Below are 21193 nucleotides of genomic sequence, written 5' to 3'. Positions count from 1 at the left end.
GGTGTTTGATAAGTGCACATATTCCAAAAATATTAAAAGAATAAATACTCCTATATAATCTTAGACAAACACTCTCATGTGGGATGGGGTCATGCGTTGGAGGGGATGAGGTGGAGTGAAATTTTAGGTGTACTTTGTTTTTTTCTAAAAAAAATATGTCTAATTCAAAAATATTTTCTCAAAAAAGTTCTCCATATTTAGCTAATAAGTGATCGTTTGGTTTACTTTATGAGATTATTTTATTTATCACGTCTTCTCTACGAAATAACTTATTCTATTATTTATACTAAAATTCTTGAATAAATAATTCATGGACAAAAGAATACTCATTACTAAACACATAATAAAATAATCTCATGAAATATCTCGAGATTGTTATTCTTATCCCACCAACTAAACAATCTCTTATAGTTTGAGTTACTTTATATACTCCTATATATGCAACTACTATAAATCTAAAATTCCAATCATCAGCCAATTAAAGGTTCGAAGGATTTAGCTTAACCATTTGATAAACCTAATCATTTGAAGGCCCGCAGCAAATGGATTAATAAAATTATTTCTAGCCATTTTTACTGAACGAAGAAATTAACCTTACCATTACCATATTGTTATATTTTATCATTCTCGGTAGTAGTATATATTGTGCCGCGATTAATCGAAGCTTCAATACAGTTGTTGAGGTGAGGGAGATTATGTTAGCTAAAATTTTATTTTTATTACTGTCAACAGGAGATTATATATGTTAATTCAAAGAGGCAGTTAATCATTTCAACTCGAGCCATGAGGTCAAGCCAGCTGATCATAGTTCAACAAGAAGCAGTTAATTAATTAATTAATAGCGTTGAAGTTAGTTGAATGCTAGCTGAAGGGAGGAAATTAATCTTGCTAGTTATATACTAGTAGCTAATTAATTATCATGCATTAGCAGTAGCTAATCGTTTTTTTAATGTATATATAATACATTTTACTTGTATATACCTTGATGAATAAGAATACAGTTAGAATCCTTCTCTAATTTCTTTCTTCTATCTCCTAAGTCCTGTCATTGCAATTCATCTTCTTAGAGCTTATTCATTACATGTAAATGATCGTTTGGTAAGAGGAATAAGATCCACTAAGAATTTTGAAATAAAATGTGCATTTGGTTATTTTAGGAAAAACTACACTTATTGGACATAAAAACAAACCAATTATCCACCCATAACCCATTCTTAATTAACTCTTTTTATGTCTTTTCAGCCTAAATTATGGGAATTGTCAAATATTTCTAGTGTATTATTTAACACAACTATATATAGTTCACATAATTATTGATCACGGCTATAATTTAATGAAATTTTCTATTAAATTCGAGATCCACTAAGCTGATTTGTATCAGGATTAAGAAGGCATTCTCACCTGATTTGTATACCTTCTCTATACAAATCACAATTTATCTCTCCTTTCTCCACTTATTGATTTTTCTCCTAAAATTTCTCAATTATATCAAATTTGAATTTTGAATGCTCTCTTTCTCCCTTCTAATCGTGACATCTCAATTCCAGGTAACCATCTAAACATGTTTCAACCAACTCTTTTTCTTTTCGTTTGTATATAGAGAATCTCATGAATTTGTATGAACCCTATTTGTATACGTCTTAATAATTAGTTATCATATTGTACATATATGTATGTATTTGTGTATATACAAACTTTCATTTTTGGTGTTTGGTTTTATATATTTTTTTATTGTATATTTTTTTGGTATATTATCACCCACAATACCTTATACAAATCAATTGTATAATTTCAACACTTATATACAATTACTTATTTATCTATATTAATAGTTTGTATAAACAAATAATTGTATATAATATGTTATTTGTTTAAACTCAATTTGTATAATTTATACTTAAAAACAACGATATATACAAACGAAAATGAGCATAGCAATTGGAACTATAACTATGGAGCGTAGTTAGATAAACTATAGTTGAGGAGGTTTATTATGTTTCGTCTCTTAACGATTTATGAAAGCTTAGCCCCCTTCCTAGCTTAGCCCCAATTCGCCTTTAGTTTATTTGATGCCATCACAATTAGGAGTGACAAAATCAAACTCAACTCTTCAACCCGTTCAATCCGTTTAAATTTGAGTGGGTTATGACTCACCCATTTATTAGCTCAATCCATTTCAACCCATTAAAAATTGGGTTGATATATAACTTGAATTGACTCATGAGAAGTTTTGTCAATTTTTTTTCAATTTGATATGTTATATAAAGCCATAATAAAGAATACTATAATTTTATTAGGTACTAAAATAGTTTAAAGAACAAATAAACAATTAAGCTTAGTAAAATTGGGTTGGGTTGGGTTGAGCTTTTTTTTGGTTATATAACCCATGACCTAACTCATTTTGACCCAAGCAAATATGAGTTGAGTTGGATCTTGACCCGATTATTGTCTTAACCGATCATGACCTGCACAAATTAAACCCAACACACCTCGTTGGATGCCACCCCTAATCATTATATATGATGATATCATTTAACATTTGTGCATTTTTTCTTGAATGATTGTTATGGTATCATTGAAGATTTTAGAAGTGTCTCATCAAGAACTGCAAATTAACTTGATAAAATATTGGTTGTTCTTCAATTATACAATTTTAATATCATGATAATATATGAATATATTGTGAGAATATCACTCATGTATCATCAAATGACTTAGAATTTTTTTTGTAAAACCATCACAATATATATATATATACTATGATAGTATCATTCAATATATGTGACATTTTATATTATGCAATATACTTTTATGGTATCATTGAGGATTTTAGAAGTCTCTCAAAAAGGATTGATATCATTCAATATCATGCAATATAAAATTATTATTTTTTATAATTAAAAAAATATGAAGTTTTAACTTTTGAGGAAAACCCACCATTTCCATCGCAAAAAACCACTCAAATCATCATCATTTTCACCATAACAAATATACATTCACTTTTTTATATATAAAAACTAAAATGATTTCATTGAAACATTTTTCTTGTGTAGTGAATTGAACTCTCATGATATATTGGAATGAGCTCAAGGATGCATCATTTTTATGAATATTATATTATCACAAAGATATTACTAATATCAATATTTAAAAAATTGGTATATTAATCTAGAAGACATCATTTACAAGAACTTAATAATATTTTAATTGGGAAGGTATAATACATATGTACTCTGTTTTCATCAGCTGAAATTTTGTTCCATTGAATTTCTTGATTTTTTATTTTATGTAATGAGGCAGCTAACAATGTATATTACTAAATATGTATACCTTTTTTCATGCACTTAATTTTTTTGGAAAAATTAGTTAACTAGTCAAAATCCTTAACAAAATTACTAAAAACATCTACACTTTAAAATAATTATTAAAAATGCCAATATGTCAATATTTTAGCAAATAAAGTGTATCTTAAGTTAGTTCCTAATTTATCTCACATTAAGCCACGTTTCAGCCATCACGTTCTCTCTTTGAAAAATTTTCTTCTCTCATCTAATTCCCTCTTCTAATTGTTCTTCAATTTTTAATCTCCCATTTCTCTCTAATCAATAGGTGCCATTTTTTTTCTTCAGAAATTGAAAAAAATATCCCAAAATTTTGTTCACAACAATCCCATTGATTCAAGTATGTATCTTTTTGTGATTTTTAGATTTTTTTTAACCAATTTGTGTTTGTTTAAATCATTCAAAATATTTGTTTGTTTAGTTGCTTAGTAAATTCTTCAATTTCGATTAGGGCTTTAGATAAGGAAAACTTCAAAGATTCCTCTCTAATGGCGGACTCAAAGAGGATTACAAGAGGTATCCCATTTAATTATCAATTTTCTAGCGATTTTCATCCTTTGATCTATGTATTACTCAAGGACTAGTCGACAATGTAGGCTCGGCAGCGAAAATGGCGGAAGAGAAAATATCTAAGCATACACATGTCTCTATCGGCATAATTACATTGTATTCCACAAAAAATGAACACAAAATCATCAATAAATACAAATTCACATTCATAACAAAAATGTATTCATGATTGAGTTATGTATGTATTTTACTTTCATAGTGAAAAGTTAAAAATAGTATCTCAATGATTAAAATTGTATATTTACATGACTACCAAATATATATTTCTTTTATTTGTATTACAAAAATATTATTACTGATTGTATCCAATATAATCTAATCATTACATGTGAATACGATTTAAGAACGGATACAAGATTCTGAAAAAAAATATAACATGCATAGTGAAAATAATATAATTTGTTGATGAATGATATAACATTCTTAAAAAATACAAATTGTTTGGCATACTTATTGAAATGACTATAAACTAAAAAAGAAATACAACATTCTTAATAAAAATACAAATGTTGAGTAAAAGAAAAATAATTGACAAACAAAAATTAATATGAATACAATTTTTGTAACCTTCTTCTCTGACTCTCTCTTCCTTAATTCTTCTTCGTCTGCTATATTTATTTTTTCCAATTTTTTGTTCACCAAATTCAAATTTGAATCCGTATTCACTTTTGCATTGGTAAAACTCTATCTCGTCATCCATAAAAAATTATAATTACCCAGGAAAATTTTAAAAAAATCATGTCAAACTTCCAAACAAATTAATAATTCAACAGTTAATAAATACCTGATTGATTTTGTATTTCATGATTATCTCAAAGTTCGAGTTGGAGTTTCTATTCTAAAGTTATTTGTCAATGAAATCCTATTCAATTATTTCAATATTTTCTTTCCACACAGAAAATAATCTGAACAAGATTTGAGAAACAATGGAGAGAAAATTTGATATTGAAAATTTGAGAAACAATGAAAGTGGAACAATTGTGGTTTTCTCTTTGAAATTGTAACGGATAAGAAATTCAAGTGATCCTTTTTAAAAATATTTTCTCCCCTGATTTTTGTCAATTCTGTTATTCAATAATTGTATTCTTTCAAATTAAACAAATTAAAAAAATACATAATCAAATATATAACAAACTCAAATATTGATATTTTTAATAAATATTGTAAATGTGGCTAATGAGTCTTATTAAATACTAAAATATTGATATTTTGAAAAAATTTCCAATTTTTTTCCAAAGAATTTTACTAGACACTTGACACTTTATCTAAATAATTATCATTCAAGTAGAGTTGTCAATATGGGCTAGGGCCGTTGGGTCGGCCTGGCCTAACCCGTGATTTAATAGGGCTGAGCTAAGATTTTTGGAACCCATTTAAGAAAATGACTTTTTAGTCAGTCTGAATAAACCTGTTAATTTGTGGGGTTTGAACAATATGGGTAGGGCCGCCCCGTGGGCCAAATAAAATAATTAAAAAATAAAATAAAAATAGAGTATTAAAAATAACAAGAGTTCAAACTCAAAATCTATTTAAAATTGGAAAAATCACCCCACGTATATATTTAAGAGACAATATTACGAATTTTAAATCTACTTTTTAAATATTACTACTTATAACATTTTAATTGCGATTTGTAACATATAATTTTTTATTTAAAAAATAATTAAATCAATTTTATTAAATAATTAGTATTTTATAATAATATTATATAATTTAATTAATAGGTTATATAAATAAAATTAAAATAGAGAATCAATCATAATTATCTAATACACATTTTTAAGGATTTTTTACTTTTCAAATACACCTTTTTTAAAGTCACACGTCAACTATCCACCCCACCACGTTTCTGTCCAATTCTCACGCTATCATCCCCACCCCCCACCCCCACTCCAACCCCACGTTCAAATAGTAAGAATTCTTCTCTCACCATGTTCATCCTCTTCTTCACTGTTCAACCGTAAATCTCTCCCACCATATTCTTCTCTCTTACTTAAAAGAGAATCAAATCTTCATCAAAGTACTAAGAAACTAGATAAACATGTCGAAGAACAATCCTAGAAATAGCCTCAAATTAGTTCTAATGTTGATTTTGAGGCTCCAACTTTTAACATATTGTCTCAAACTCCACCGCCGACCAACAAGAATGCAAATCCAGCGAACAGGTGTGTTACCCCTCCAAAGTAGAAACAACTCCCAGAAAAGGAGAAGAAAAAAGAAATAAAGAAAAATGCAACTCCTCCTCTAAATCGGAAGGGACAAAAGAGAAAAGGGAAAATCGTGGAAACTCCTTTGGATTCTGACTCAGATTTTGTAAGCGAGAAAAAAAATAAAAAATCAACAAATGTGGATATGAGTCAGTCATCAAAAGCCTCCAAAAGAAGAGCAAACAATAAACAATGATTCGAAAATCCCAAAGTCAAAAAAGAGCAAAAAAATTGTGAGGGTCAATTTTTTATTCAAATTATTTTCCAGTTATTCTATTTTTCTTTCATTCATTTTTTCAAAATTGTTTTCCGAACGAAGTGCAACAATGTGTATAAAATTTATATGAAATTTGTATTGTATAGTTCATCTTATGTTTTAAATTGGTATCCAATCATCTGAGTGAGTATATGTTTGGCATGAAATTTATATGAGTTCTTGCATCAATATCTATATGCATTAGCATAAAGTTGCTATAAATTTGGTGCGTCTTTTCTAACATTTGTATAGCTTTTGGAGTCTTAATGAAGTTGATGAAATGCTACACTGGTTAGTAGAAATCATTTTTTTTTCAAACTGTTTCTTTATGCATATTATTTTGGAATGAAGTTTATTTAATGTTGGCATGAAACTGCTATGATTTATGCATCTATATGTATATGCCTTGTCATGAAATTGATGTTTCTATTTTTTCAATGGGACATCAAGTGGAAATTAAATGGACACCAATTAAAAATACATTAAATAGTTTTTGAGTGGGCTTACTTTGTATCCAATTGATCTCCAAATTGAAAATTAAGAATGACACCAAATTGGTATCCATATCTGACAGTGTAAATTACCTCATACACATAGTATCCAACCTTTTTTTTCTTTTTTTCCATTGGCATACCACTTGTACACCAAATGCACACCAATTGAAAATTACATTTAATTCAAATATTAATTACATGCTTTTAAAATCAATGGAACTTCAGTCACATACCAAATGAATATTATTTTCATATTTTAATTTGTTTTGATTATTCTGATCGTTACCAATTGCATACCAGCATGAATTAATCAGTTTTTCACTTTATATTTGAAAAACAATGAATACACAAAAACGATTAAGTAGTACACATAATAAATGTTCTTAAATTATAATTCATTAGCTTAAAAGACAAAATTAATCAAAACATGAGTTTGTCACAATTAAGTAACCAAATCAAAATCAAAATAAATTATGACTTTTTTTGTTGCAGGGTAATTTGAACATGTCTTCCTGTTGTATCCCTCCCAACGACATGTACTGGACGTAACTTTAGACCTCTTGAATTTCACATCAGCAAACCCCTTCCAGCGTTCAAGTTGTGGTCTCCCTACATTCTTTTTTAACCAGGCGACGACAATTTATGCTCCAACACATAACTTGGTATATCCACATTTTATATACCTATTTCAAGCAAAAAATCATCACTGATAAATACAACATTCATAACAAAAGAATACCAAAATTATACCATTTCCAACTAGTAATTGTCATTTATTAAATAATCAGTATACCAAATTTATTCCATTATTACGCGCAAATCCATACATATATAATGCCAAAAAAATGTTCAATCATACCAGATTCACAAATTTCATACTAATTTTTTGTACAATTTCTATACATATTTCATCACTGATTCATACCAAATTCTTACCAAAAGAATACAACAATTATACCATTCCTAACTAGCAATTGTCATTTATTATAAATATATAAATAGTATCCAAAACCACAAATCGTACCAAAAACAATATCAAATTTCATACATGTCTAACATATCTAGTATATCAATTTCGATCAAATTTATGTAATTTTTTAAACCAGAAACATATCAAAAAATGAAAAATATTTCATACCAAAAACTAACAACTGTGTACATTACACAAAAAAAACACTAACATGAAGGATCCCATCTATCACCATATTTTATTATTACTGATAAGAAATTGCTCATTACAAGAAAATGACGATTATTAAACAAAAACAAATTTGAAGTAGATGAGAGTGACGACTAAGAATACTGTTTGAACGAATTAGAACGAGAGAGAATATTGAGAAGAGAGAGAAACTGTTGAAATTATTTTGAAAATAAATCAGTTTGAAATAATTGTTTTGAGATAAAAAAGGAAAACAAATATTCTATTTTGTTATGACTCTCCTATTTTTATCCTCCTTCAATTATCATTAATATTTTCAAATTGTTTGTTACTCAAAGTTCCGTCTTTGATTTTTTTTTCAAACTAATTGATTTTTACTGTTTTTTTAAATCCTTTTTAAATAAGTGAAAATGTTATAACCTGTAATTGTTTATTGTTATAACTTGAAAGTTAAAGAATAATGTTATAACTTATAATTATTAGTCCAAAAAATGTCAATTATAAAATTTTCACAAAAAAATTTGAATATTGATAATGAAATAAAATTATGTTTATAAAATTAGGTTAATGTTCTAATTATACTTTTACTTGAAACCAAATTTAATAAATATTATAAAGATAATTTTATTTGTGAATTTGATTAACAAATAACAGTAACACCATGTAATATTGTCTTGTTGATATTTATGATAATATTTTTGAATTATAACTTAGTTTAAAAACTATAAAAAATATACTTTTTTTAAAAAGTGGGCTGACCCGCACAACCCGCAACTCACATACTTATGGGTTGAGCCGGTCATTTTCGGCCCACAAAAAATAGATCAATCCGACCTGATCCATCAAATTTCAAAATCTGTTTAAGTTAGCCATAGGGTCAAATCATATTGACAACTCTATATTCAAGAAAGAATATTATGAGTATACTAATCAACTCTACCTTCAAGAAAGAGTATTAGGAGTATACTAATCATTATGGATGTATTTTATGACATCCCCGCTCCCCCTAATTTGGGATCTTAGAATGGTTTGTACTTTGTAGTACTAGTAATTTTTTACTTCAAAGTCTTAACAATTATTACTATTTTGGTTGACTAATTTCATTAATCCGACCAAAGTAAAGTAGTACTCCCTCCGTCCACAATTGTTTGGCAGGTATACTAAAAATAGATGTCCAAGATTAATTGTCAATTTAAACATTCAAGAAATAATTAGTCACTTTTTTCCAATTTTGCCCTTAATGATAGTGTAGTTCAATTGAAAAGTTATGTGGACTTTTGGTATTCTTGGTACAATAGGGTTATATTAGTCAAATTACACCTTGTATTAAATTTTCCTTGAGGGGTGTGCATGACCTTATCCTGACAAACAATTGTGGACGGAGGGAGTATATAGTAAGAGTAATAAGCTGAGAAAAATTAAAAACAGATACTTTAATTGCTCCACCAATCGCATCGCAGCAGATTACCCAATTAAAATAGAAACAGAAAAAACAATACAAGTAGCACAAGATGAGTACAATAGATTTGCATAATAGTACTCCTAATTCAAGTTCCCCTTTAAATTCGCGTGATCTTTCTCTCTCTACTCTCACTCTATCTCTCTCTAGGGTTTCAGTTGGGCGCCGTTTGGATTTACTCAATCCCACAGTGTAATCTGCTGGTTACAATCTCATTCGCCGCATCTGCAATTTCAGGTAACTCACTCATTTTTTTTTTCAACTGATTAGAAAAATTGATTAGTTTTCTGTAGAACTGATTTTAAGCTTCATCTGATGCTCAATACTTGGAACTTTGATTGATTCGACTGTGGTTCAGGTATTTTGATTCACTTATTTGCATCTTATTGACTGCGTTTTGAGGACTTAGATCTAGTATGACCAAATGATATGCTCTGTTGGTTTTATTGAAATCGGAACTTCTCCAATTGATATAGTGATGCACTGTACATGAAGTAGGTTTTGTTGTGGATCGATATAGTGATCCTATGTTCATATGCACAAGTTCAGTAATTGCGGCTTCTTAAGCTGCTATTTGTGAACCTTAACGAGAGGTTTGCGTTAAGTCATTACTTCTGCTGTTTGATTGAGCTCTGGAGTGCTTTTTAACGAGGCAAAAGGATTGTTTACCCTGAACTGTGTTCACGAACTTTATTAGTTTACTTGCAACTGAGGATTTTTTTTTTTGTGAACAGCCAATCAACATACTTATAATGATTGGATTGGATATCAATGAGAGAAATATTCTAGACTTATTCTAACAATCATGTTGCATTCTTCAAATAATTCGACTTATTAATTAACAAGGTTAACTTTCCTCATAGCAAACTTTCAAACTTCTACTCGCGTATTCAATTAAGGTAATGTTTATGTTTTTATGGAATTAGAATTAACAAGAATGCATTAATAATTCCTTTAAAATAATTAAACAAGAGGATTAATATATTTCTATTTTAACTATGAGTCTATTCCCTAATGGTTGGTGTTGTTTTTCAATTGATGCTATATTTCTTAATTTGATATGTAAGGCCTCTGTTGATGTTGCTTCAACTTTTATGTGTCTCTTTTCTCTTGCTTATGGTGGACCTCATCTTTTTTTACATTGTGCTTTAGATTTATGAGGTAGTGTGGTTCACATTGAAGGGGAGTCTTGGTGTAACGGGTAAAGTTTCCCCGAGCTCTGGAAACAAGCTTTTGCAGAAATATAGGTTAAGATTGCGTATAATAGACTCTTGTTGTACGGCCTTGATCCCGCACATTAGGGGTGTCAAAAATGAACCCAAACATAGATAACCCGCCCAAAATTTTAAGGGTTGGGCTCAAGATAATTTGAATTGGGTTCAATCTCAACCCATTCAAGCCTAACTCATTTTAAGAGAATCCTTAATTGAGCCCAATTCAATCTCCAATTTCAACCCGTTTTAAAACTCTTTACTAAGATATATTCCTATATTAAAGATATGAATTGGGTTACCTTATGTGGTTTGCGAGCTATTGCATAGGAGCAGGGGTTTTACCCTGTGCGCACCCAAAGGGTAGCGGCTGTGGGTTTCCCTTGTCATCACAAAAAATTAAAGGTATGAATTATTATCTATTTAACATTTTTAAAGATTTATCTATCCATTTGCTACTTTTAAAAATAATAATCTTGAGTTGAAATTCGAATTGTGATTATAAAAGTTAAATATCACTATGTTAAAATTATTGAGATTAATCATGTCAATTGGGCGGGCCAACCTGTTTTTTAGCCCATTTGAACCCAACCCATTTGAGCCCAAAGTAAACTTGAGCGGGTCAAGACCCAACCCGATTTCTATTTCAACCCATTTTAATATCTCCAATTTCAACCCAACCCACCCATTTGACACCCCTACTGCACATAGTTGGGAGCTAAGGGCGCGGGACTACCATTTGTTTTTGTGGTTCACAGATAGTTTTGCAAGGGTTATATGTGCAAGGGCTATAATATTAGGATTACAATTATTAGTTGGTGCACATACATTCTTGTTCAACATTTGGTTCATAATCTGAAAGTTTTTAACTGGAAAAGAGATTTTTCGAATAATGTTGTTGAGTGTTGACATGTACTTCATTCCTTTGTCATTTTGAAGAACTGTGGTTTGGGTTAAAATGCCATTTAACTAGTGATGTTATAGCAAGCATTTTTGCCACTTTTTAATACATAATCAAACTAATTTGTCCCCTTGATAAATGTACAAGAAAGTATTCAAAAAGTTGAATTAAAATTTATTAGAAATCCTTACTATTTAAGCAACGGAAAAGGCTCAAAAATACCCTTAAACTATCGGAAATAGCTTATACCCTTAAACTATATTCTGGCTCAAAAGTACCCTTCCTGTCAAAGTATTGGATCATACTTACCCTTCTAATTAACAGAAGTATGTTAAGTGCCACATGGACGCCACATAGCACCAAACAACTCCCACCTCCACATAGACTAATAAAATCCCTAATTACTAATTTTCCCTCATTTCTCTTAACATACAATTTCACCCATTTCCCATTAATAGTTTTTCCTCTCATTTCTCTAATACGATTTCCCCTCATTTCTCTCATACAATTTCCCCTCATTTCTCTCATACAATTTCCCCTGTACCAAACAACAGCTTCAGTGTCATATGTGACTACCCTAGTACAGTCTGGGCAGTAGGTAATCTGCATACAAAAAATATCCATCTGATTTTAGAGTTCATCATTGTAGATTGAGCTTAACAAGAGGGAGGGGGCATTTCTGTCACAATAAGATACAATGACAGCAAAATCCATATCCATTTTGACAAAAGCAAGATGACCAGTAACGCAAGATGACAAGCTGGTGAACATATATTCTTTTCCCCTGTACAACTACTCTCCATAATGCATAATACATAATTCAAACTCCATTATTCAAATGAGGGGAAATCGTATTAGAGAAATGAGGGTAAAACTATTAATGGGAAATGGGTGAAATTGTATGTTAAGAGAAATGAGGGGAAAATTAGTAATTAGAGATTTTATTAGTCTATGTGGAGGTGGGAGTTGTTTGGTGCTTATGTGGCGTCCATGTGACACTTAACATACTTCTGTTAGTTAGAAGGGTAAGTATGACCCGATACTTTGACGGGAAGGGTACTTTTGAGCCAGAATATAGTTTAAGGGTAAATGTGAGTTATTTCTGATTGTTTAAGGGTATTTTTGAGCCTTTTCCGTTTAAACAACAAGTAACTAATCCAAAAAATATACTATTACTACTTTACAACTGATTTTAAGCTTCATCTAAATTCTAATGTTCAATACTTGAACTTTGATTGATTCGTTCGTGGTTCTGATCTTTTGATTCACTTATTTGCATCTATCCTTGTTACTGACTGAGTTTTGGTTTGAAAGCTTATTTTTTTTAATTTCTTTTATTTGAGTTTGGACTGAGATCCAGTATGACCAATGGTATGCTCTGTTATTTTATTGAAATTGGAACTTCTCCAATTGATATAGTGATGCACTTTACATGAACTAGGTTTTGTAGTGGATCCTCTTAATTCATAATTTTGAGTATGTTAAAATATGAATCTACACAAAATGTTTCAATGTCTTTCTAGAATGACCCGTAAGGCCTTATATACTAGTGGGCCATTTGACCCGAAATTAAATCAACTACTATTACATAAGGGCAAAAAACGTAAGTATGCTATTTTAGGAACAAAACATAATTTCACTCCATCTCTCTCTAGGGTTTCAGTTGGGCGCCGTTTCTGGATTATTCAACCCCTCAGTGTAATTTGCTGGTTACCATCTCATTTGCCGCATCTACAATTTTCAGGTGATTCACTCATTGTTTTCAACAACAATTCTTCATATCAGAAAAAAATAATTAGTTTTCTGCACAACTGATTTAAGCTTCATCTAATGTTCAATATTTGAACTTTGATTGATTAGTTTGTGGTTGTGATCTTTTGATTCACTTATTTGCATCTATCCCTGTTAGTGATTCTGTTTTGAGGACTGAGATCTGGTATTACCAATGATATGCTCTGTTATTTTATTGTAATTGAAACATCTCCAAGTGATATAGTGATGCACTTTACATGAACTAGGTTTTGTAGTGGATCTGTTTAATGATCCTATGCATAATTTCAGTAATTGTGGATTCTTAAGCTGCTATTTGTGAACCTTAATATGTGAGGGGTTGGCATGCCTTTTGCTGTTTGATTGAGCACTGGAGTGCTTTTAAACACACAAAAGGATTGTTTTTACTGAGCAATGTGCATGAACTTTATTAATTACTTGTAGCTGAGGATTTTTTTTGTGGTTGTTGCCTTCTATGCACGCGCAAGTTAAACAGGCAATCAACAAACTTGTAACGATTGGATATTAATGAGAGAAATATTCTAGACTTATGGTTTATCCTAACAATCATGTTGCATTCTTCAAATAAGTTGACATACTAATTTATCTGTGTTATTAATTAACAAGGTTAACTTTCCTCATAACAAATTTCCAACTTCTACTAGCCTATTCAATTAAGGTAATGTTCATATTTTCATGGAATTAGAATTAACAAGAATGCAGTAATAACTAATAATTAAACAAGATGATTAATATATTTCTATTTTAATCATGAATCTATTCCCTAATGGTTGGCGACATTTTCTAATTGATGCAATATTTCTTAATTTGATATGTAAGGCCTCTGTTGAGTCTGCTTCAACTTTTATGTGTTCTTTTTCTCTTGCTTATAGTGAATCTCATCCTTTTTTACATTGTGCTTTAGATTTATGGGGTACTGTGGTTCACATTGAAGGGGGTCGGTGTAGCTGGTAAAGTTGCCTTTAGAAATGGAAACATGCTTTTGCAGAAATGTAGGTTAAGGTTGTGTACAATAGACCCTTGTGGTACTGCCCTTCCCCGGACCCTGCACAAGGTTGGGAGCTAAGAGCATATGACTGCCACTTTTTTTGTGGTTCACATATAGTTATGCAAGGGTTACATGTGCAATGGATAAAGTTCATCTTAGTCCATATTTCAAATAGTTAAAACAAATAAAAATAAAAGTACTAGAGGTTCTTTATATTTTCTACTGAAATATATATCTTTGACATAAAGATTCCTAGAAAATATTGGTCCTAAATTTAATGTACTAACATGACTAAAATTTAATCTTACTAATTGGTTTTGCCTACATAGATTATTTTCTTTTGTTGTTCCTTATTAATCGCTAGGTCTTCAAGGATTTCAAGAGAGAGGGTAGGTCTTTTGAGACAACTTTCTCCCATGTGATTTTAGGTCTACCATCTCCTTGCTAACACCTCCACTCACCATAGTTTATTTTGTGTGCTACTTGCACCTTTTGTCGAATGTGATCATTTTTAACTATATAATGGTAGATATTTTTCTTTTCATTAAGAATTTTTGCATTTTTATTTACTTAGTGCAAGGGACTTTCTTCTTATAATAATCTACTTCTCAAAAAACATCAGTGTGAAATATTGTTTACCAAAAAAAAAGGGGAAGAGAAGGCTCTCTTCTCTACTTCGCTATGCAATGATCTATTTAAGTATAGAAACCATGAAAGTTCCTTGCAAATCCTAGACTAGTGAAATCACTGAAATAGAGAAATGGTTATTCATTTAAGATGGATAAACACATAGGCTATTGTCAATATTATTTTTCCAACATATTACGACAAGTGGGTAGTGGCTTTCTGTGGTATTTTCCAAGAAAGAGTCTGAAGTTTGACAGTTCTATGGCACATCCCTAGACCAATGCTTGTATCTTTCTCTAGAAGAGTTAATTACCCTAACTGTGATGTTCCTAAATGTGACGTGCCTTTTGCTAGCAATATAAAAAATGTTTAAAGCATGAACCGATTTCTCGAGGGCTTGAACAACCACCGAGTTAGAATCAATGGTGTAACTGACACTTTTTGGTGGTGACCAGCATGCCCTTAATGCCGAAGAATACAATCTTACCAGTTTTTTTTAAAAAAAGTTAGAATCAATGGTGTTATTTTTTTGGGTGCTTATGTAGGTATAAAATTATACATAGATTATCGTATAATTTATACGGTCTTCGCAGGTAGTGAGGATCTAACCAAGATACTTCTGTTGCTTGTTGAAAACTATTTCCAAACCATATAAGTTATACAATCTTATCTATGTAAGACATGAAAATGACAACCAAATGTGGAATACGGCTTTTATACCATGCTTATTTTTTTGTGGAGTCTGGGCCAGCTTGTGGGCACCTCGACTATTTCCACGAGTACCTGCTACCTCCCACCAACACATGTACTGGATAACTTTGTCACCTAGTCTTGAACACACGAGAAAAAATTACCTTGTATTTTGCCTCCACTGGGATTTGAACTTGATACCTCATGATTCTCAACCAACTTCATTGACTACTAGGCTACACCTTCGGGTCTCACGCTTACTTTTTCAGCACTTTAAACCAAGCAATCCCTTAACATTAGCAGTACTTTAAGTTCATTCTTATGATAATCCTGTGATATCTTACGTACGGGATATCTCATGTTTTGGCAGGAACCATATTGCAATGGAAGTCACTCAGGTCCTTCTAAATGCACAATCAGTTGATTCAACAGTGCGAAAACATGCAGAAGAAACATTGAAACAGTTTCAGGAGCAAAATCTTCCTGGTTTCCTATTGTCTCTGTCAGGAGAATTGTCTAGTGAGGAGAAGCCAGTTGATAGTCGTAAGTTGGCAGGTCTAATACTAAAAAATGCTTTGGATGCCAAGGAACAACATAGGAAATATGAACTTGTCCAAAGGTGGTTATCACTTGATGTGGCTGTGAAGACCCAAATTAAAACATGCTTGTTACAGACCCTCTCTTCTCCGGCACCTGATGCTCGTTCAACTGCTTCGCAAGTCATTGCCAAGGTTGCTGGCATTGAACTGCCACAGAAGCAGTGGCCTGAGCTGATCGGGTCGCTCTTGTCAAATCAACAGCTCCCTGCCCACATCAAGCAAGCTACTTTAGAGACACTGGGATATTTATGTGAAGAAGTTTCTCCTGATGTCATGGAGCAGGATCAAGTAAATAAAATCCTTACAGCTGTAATTCAGGGTATGAATGCTGAAGAAAAGAACAATGACGTGAGGCTTGCTGCTACCCGAGCATTATACAATGCACTTGGTTTTGCTCAGGCAAATTTCACCAATGATATGGAGCGTGACTTTATTATGAGAGTTGTCTGCCAGGCCACTCTGTCTCCTGAAGTCAAAATTCGGCAGGCTGCTTTTGAATGTTTAGTCTCGATTTCGTCAACATACTATGAGAAATTAGCTCCTTATATTCAAGACATCTTTAGCATAACAGCAAAGGCTGTTAGAGAGGATGAGGAGCCTGTTGCTCTTCAAGCTATTGAATTTTGGAGCTCAATCTGTGATGAGGAGATTGATATTTTAGAAGATTATGGGGGTGATTTTACTGCAGATTCTGATGTTCCTTGCTATAATTTCATCAAGCAGGCTCTTCCTGCACTTGTCCCTATGCTACTGGAGACACTTCTTAAGCAAGAAGAAGATCAGGATCAGGATGAAGTTGCTTGGAATCTTGCAATGGCCGGTGGCACTTGCCTTGGTTTGGTTGCAAGGACTGTTGGAGATGACATTGTACCTCTTGTTATGCCATTCATTGAAGAGAACATTACAAAGCCTGATTGGAGGCAAAGAGAGGCCGCCACATATGCCTTTGGATCCATTTTGGAAGGTCCTTCACCTGATAAGCTAACACCCATTGTTAATGGTGCTCTAAACTTCATGCTTACTGCATTGACAAAGGATGCCAATAGCCATGTGAAGGACACTACAGCATGGACCCTTGGAAGAATATTTGAATTTCTTCATGGTTCAACTGTGGAGATGCCCATTATTACTCCAGCAAACTGCCAACAGATCATTACAGTTCTACTTCAGAGCATGAAGGATGCTCCAAATGTTGCTGAAAAAGCCTGTGGTGCTCTCTATTTTCTTGCCCAAGGTTATGGGGATGTGGCTGCATCATCTCCCTTGACCCCTTTTTTCCAGGAAATGGTGCAATCCCTTCTCACAGTGACCCACAGAGAAGATGCTGGTGAGTCACGGCTTAGGACTGCTGCATATGAGGCACTGAATGAAGTTGTGAGGTGTTCGACCGACGAAACAGTTCCCATGGTTTTGCAACTAGTTCCTGTCATTATGATGGAGCTCCACCAGACTCTTGAGGCTCAGAAGCTTTCATCTGATGAACGTGAGAAGCAGAGCGAGTTGCAAGGTCTTTTGTGTGGATGCTTACAGGTTATTATTCAGAAGCTAGGGTCCTCAGAGCCAACAAAGTATGCTTTTTCGCAGTATGCTGATCAGATCATGAGCCTTTTCCTCAGGGTTTTTGCATGTAGAAGTGCTACTGTGCATGAGGAAGCCATGCTTTCCATTGGAGCCCTTGCCTATGCAACTGGTCCCGACTTTGCCAAGTACATGCCTGAATTTTACAAGTACCTAGAAATGGGTCTTCAGAACTTTGAGGAGTACCAAGTCTGTGCTGTCACCGTAGGTGTTGTGGGTGATTTATGCAGAGCTTTGGAGGATAAGATCTTACCTTATTGTGATGGTATAATGACACAGCTTCTCAAGGATCTATCAAGTAATCAGCTACATCGTTCTGTAAAGCCACCAATATTTTCATGCTTTGGTGACATAGCCTTGGCAATAGGAGAGAATTTTGAGAAGTACTTGATGTATGCCATGCCTATGCTCCAGAGTGCTGCGGAGCTGTCAGCACGCGCAACTGGTGCTGATGACGAAATATTAGATTACACGAATCTTCTGAGAAATGGAATCCTGGAGGCTTATTCCGGCATATTTCAGGGATTCAAGAACTCACCTAAGACTCAGCTGCTGATACCCTATGCACCTCATATCCTCCAATTCCTGGATAGTATTTATATGGAGAAAGACATGTAAGTATTGCTTGGTTGCTTCTTTTTCTCTTTTTTGCTCTATTTATGAAGGCCATCGATGTTCTGATTTTCGGGATGCACCTTTTTCTTCTTTCCAATTACAGGGATGATGTGGTAATGAAGACTGCTATTGGAGTTCTGGGAGATTTAGCGGATACTCTGGGCAGTAATGCTGGTTCTTTGATTCAACAATCAGTATCAAGCAAAGACTTTTTGATTGAATGCTTGTCATCAGATGACCATTTGATTAAGGAATCTGCTGAGTGGGCCCAGATGGCTATTAGCCGTGCCATTTCAGTTTAAAGTTGTGGGTACTTGGTACATAACTTTTTTTTTTTCATGTCCCTGCATGCATGTAGTTGTGTCGAGTCGGAATCCAAGATTGCATTCATGTGTCAAGTCATTGCCATTTTCTGACAATGGAAGAAATTTTCATCCAAGTTGTCAGATACATGTGCCAGCACCATTGGAGGGGTTATTTTGTTTTGCCGTAGAGGGGATGGGTCATGGTGATTGCCCAGGAGTTGAAGGCCTTTCACTCAGGAGTGGTTGCGATGTTACTGATGCTGTATATTGGGGTTGGAAGGGAATTTTCTTTGTAACTAGCTGAAGAAAGCAAGGCTCCTGATTTTTGTCTTTGCTTGTGGATCTGACCTTGGTACTCTAACAAGAAATACCGAGGCCCTGATGTATCCTGTCTGCTTCAAGGGTTTTCATGGTCAGCATGTACATGTCCCAAGTTTTGGTAGTCTTGATACTTAGCCATAGCTCCTTTTGATTTTTTTTTTCTTCACAAATATATATATAGATATATATATTTTTGGTCGGTCAGTCCGTGTCATTGTCATATCAGCTGGATCTTTTTTATAGTTGAATTGCAGTGCATCTCATTCATTTCTTTTGAATGACTTATTGTGGGTTTAGCTCATTGGCATTCCATAAGATTTCCTTCATATGTTTTTTTAAATCTCTTATATAAGAATTTTGCATTTTTGAAAAGCTAGTATTGGAAAAATACCGTTCAACCATGATTGCATGTATCATTTCCTGTTTACAAGTTTTTTTATTCACTTGGCTTTTAAAAGGACTGCTCTTTTGTTCGTGAAATTGTATAATCGTGGTCTTTGAAGAACATGATGTTGAATGTCAACAATTTCGATGACATTTTAAGTTGGGAGTCACTTGTTTTTTCAAGTTTTTAGGCGCTGTAGATTATATTGCTTAATCCCTACATGCATATATGTTCTTTTGTTATTGGTGAGGTTTAGCCTGTGTTTTGTTTGTTTTCTAACATGGTATAAGTAATCAATCAAAAACCAACTTATCATTCCAAATCTTTAGATTTACTTGTGGTAAAACATTGGTAGAAATTTATTAGGTCGTCTTAATTATTTCTATGGTGGGAGTTGAACCTACAAGGACTAGCAGATGGTTACCTCTTTATGAACAATGAGTAGTGTGCTACAGTGTTGAAATAATAGTCGAGTACTAACAAATATTATACTTGTGAAATGAGAAAAACATGTCAAATATATATTGGTGTCTTACCCGTTTTCTTACTTGGACATTTCTTCTCTCTTTGTTGCGATTTTATTTTGAACTTAAAGAAGTTGACCAAGATTTTATGACAAAAAGCTTTTGAGTATATAGTTGAAAAATGATGGTCAAAGATGTTTAGCTTTTCATATAATAAAATAAAGATATATAACGTATCAATCTTCCCATTCGTCATTAAGATGAGAATGATTAATTCTGTTTAATTAGTAATCCAACATTAAGGGATTGTCTGCAGGGGTGGCTCAACATACTTGGAGGCCTAAAGCGAAATTTCAATTAAAGGCCTAAAATCTTTTAGCTGAGGCAATTATTATATAAATTGTTAACATTATTCTATAAGTAATAAGTTGACAAAACTGCTTATAAACCTTTTTTTTTTGTTAAAAACGCGTGAAATAAGTCAATCTAAACATGCTTGTAATTCACTTTATCCAAAACATGATTTTTACTATTGATTCAATTTTTGATAGAGCTCTAACTTACATATAGTATAAAAGGGGTCTAGAAAATTACAACGCGAGAGTTAGTGAAGAGAATGTAAGAACACAAAGCAATTTTTTTCTTGATTTCTTCTATTTAATTGAGGTTAAGGAGAATAAAATAATATATATATATTTTTTAAAGAAAGATACATTTGTTTTAGATAATTAATTTTTCTATAAAAACAATTAACACATAGTTTATCGGGTAAAAATTAGAGGCCCCCTAAAATTGGGGGCCTAAGGCATATGCCTAATTTTTATAAGCATTGAGCCGGCACTGATTGTCTGGTACAAAGAAAAATATTTTTCAATTCTTCTTTATTAAAATTTTTGAAGCAAATTTCTTAAATTTAAGTTTTATAATGGTGTTCTACGTTGATTGTCTCTCCATAGTTTCATAGTGCACTTCCACTTCCCTTGTGTCTTTTACCTATTTTCAACCCTCCCAAAAGGAAAAGAATAAGTATTCTTTTTATTTATTTATTTATTTATTTCATTTGTAGGTCACTGCCCATCTCCTGTCACAAGCAAGGGCCCTTGATCACTTCGTAATGAACACATGAAAAATACTCCCGTTACAATTTATATGAAAACAAATTTTAAGTCAATCAAGTTTTTTTTAATCGAAATCTTTTATGTTTGTTAAATTGTTAATTATTGTGATTTATA

General features: G+C 32.3%; 2 protein-coding genes across 2 annotated transcripts in view; both read left to right on the top strand.

Annotated features, from left to right (window-relative positions):
* Positions 1-21193, top strand: part of LOC125834427 (ethylene-responsive transcription factor SHINE 3-like) — a 388745-nt gene that overhangs the window by 334085 nt on the left and 33467 nt on the right. The gene's annotated exons all lie outside the window — the stretch shown is intronic.
* Positions 13257-19413, top strand: LOC125834412 (importin subunit beta-1-like). Its single transcript, XM_049513555.1, has 3 exons — positions 13257-13342; positions 16065-18485; positions 18590-19413. The coding sequence occupies exons 2-3, from the start codon at positions 16078-16080 to the stop codon at positions 18786-18788; spliced, it is 2607 nt and encodes an 868-aa protein (XP_049369512.1). The 5' UTR covers positions 13257-13342; positions 16065-16077; the 3' UTR covers positions 18789-19413.

The sequence above is a fragment of the Solanum verrucosum genome, unplaced genomic scaffold, assembly GCF_900185275.1.
Source record: "Solanum verrucosum unplaced genomic scaffold, falcon-dt-bn FXZP01000279.1, whole genome shotgun sequence".
In the NCBI taxonomy this organism is placed as follows: domain Eukaryota; kingdom Viridiplantae; phylum Streptophyta; class Magnoliopsida; order Solanales; family Solanaceae; genus Solanum; species Solanum verrucosum.
Note: the sequence above shows the minus strand (reverse complement) of the source record. Positions and strands in the feature narration are given on the sequence as shown.

What these genes read in the sequence shown, in the direction of transcription:
- LOC125834412 (XM_049513555.1), top strand. Translation starts at nt 16,078, where the DNA reads ATGGAAGTCACTCAGGTCCTTCTAAATGCACAATCAGTTGATTCAACA. An exon ending in ATTTATATGGAGAAAGACAT is followed by an intron (nt 18,486 to 18,589) that starts GTAAGTATTGCT and finishes TTCCAATTACAG; the next exon opens with GGATGATGTGGTAATGAAGA.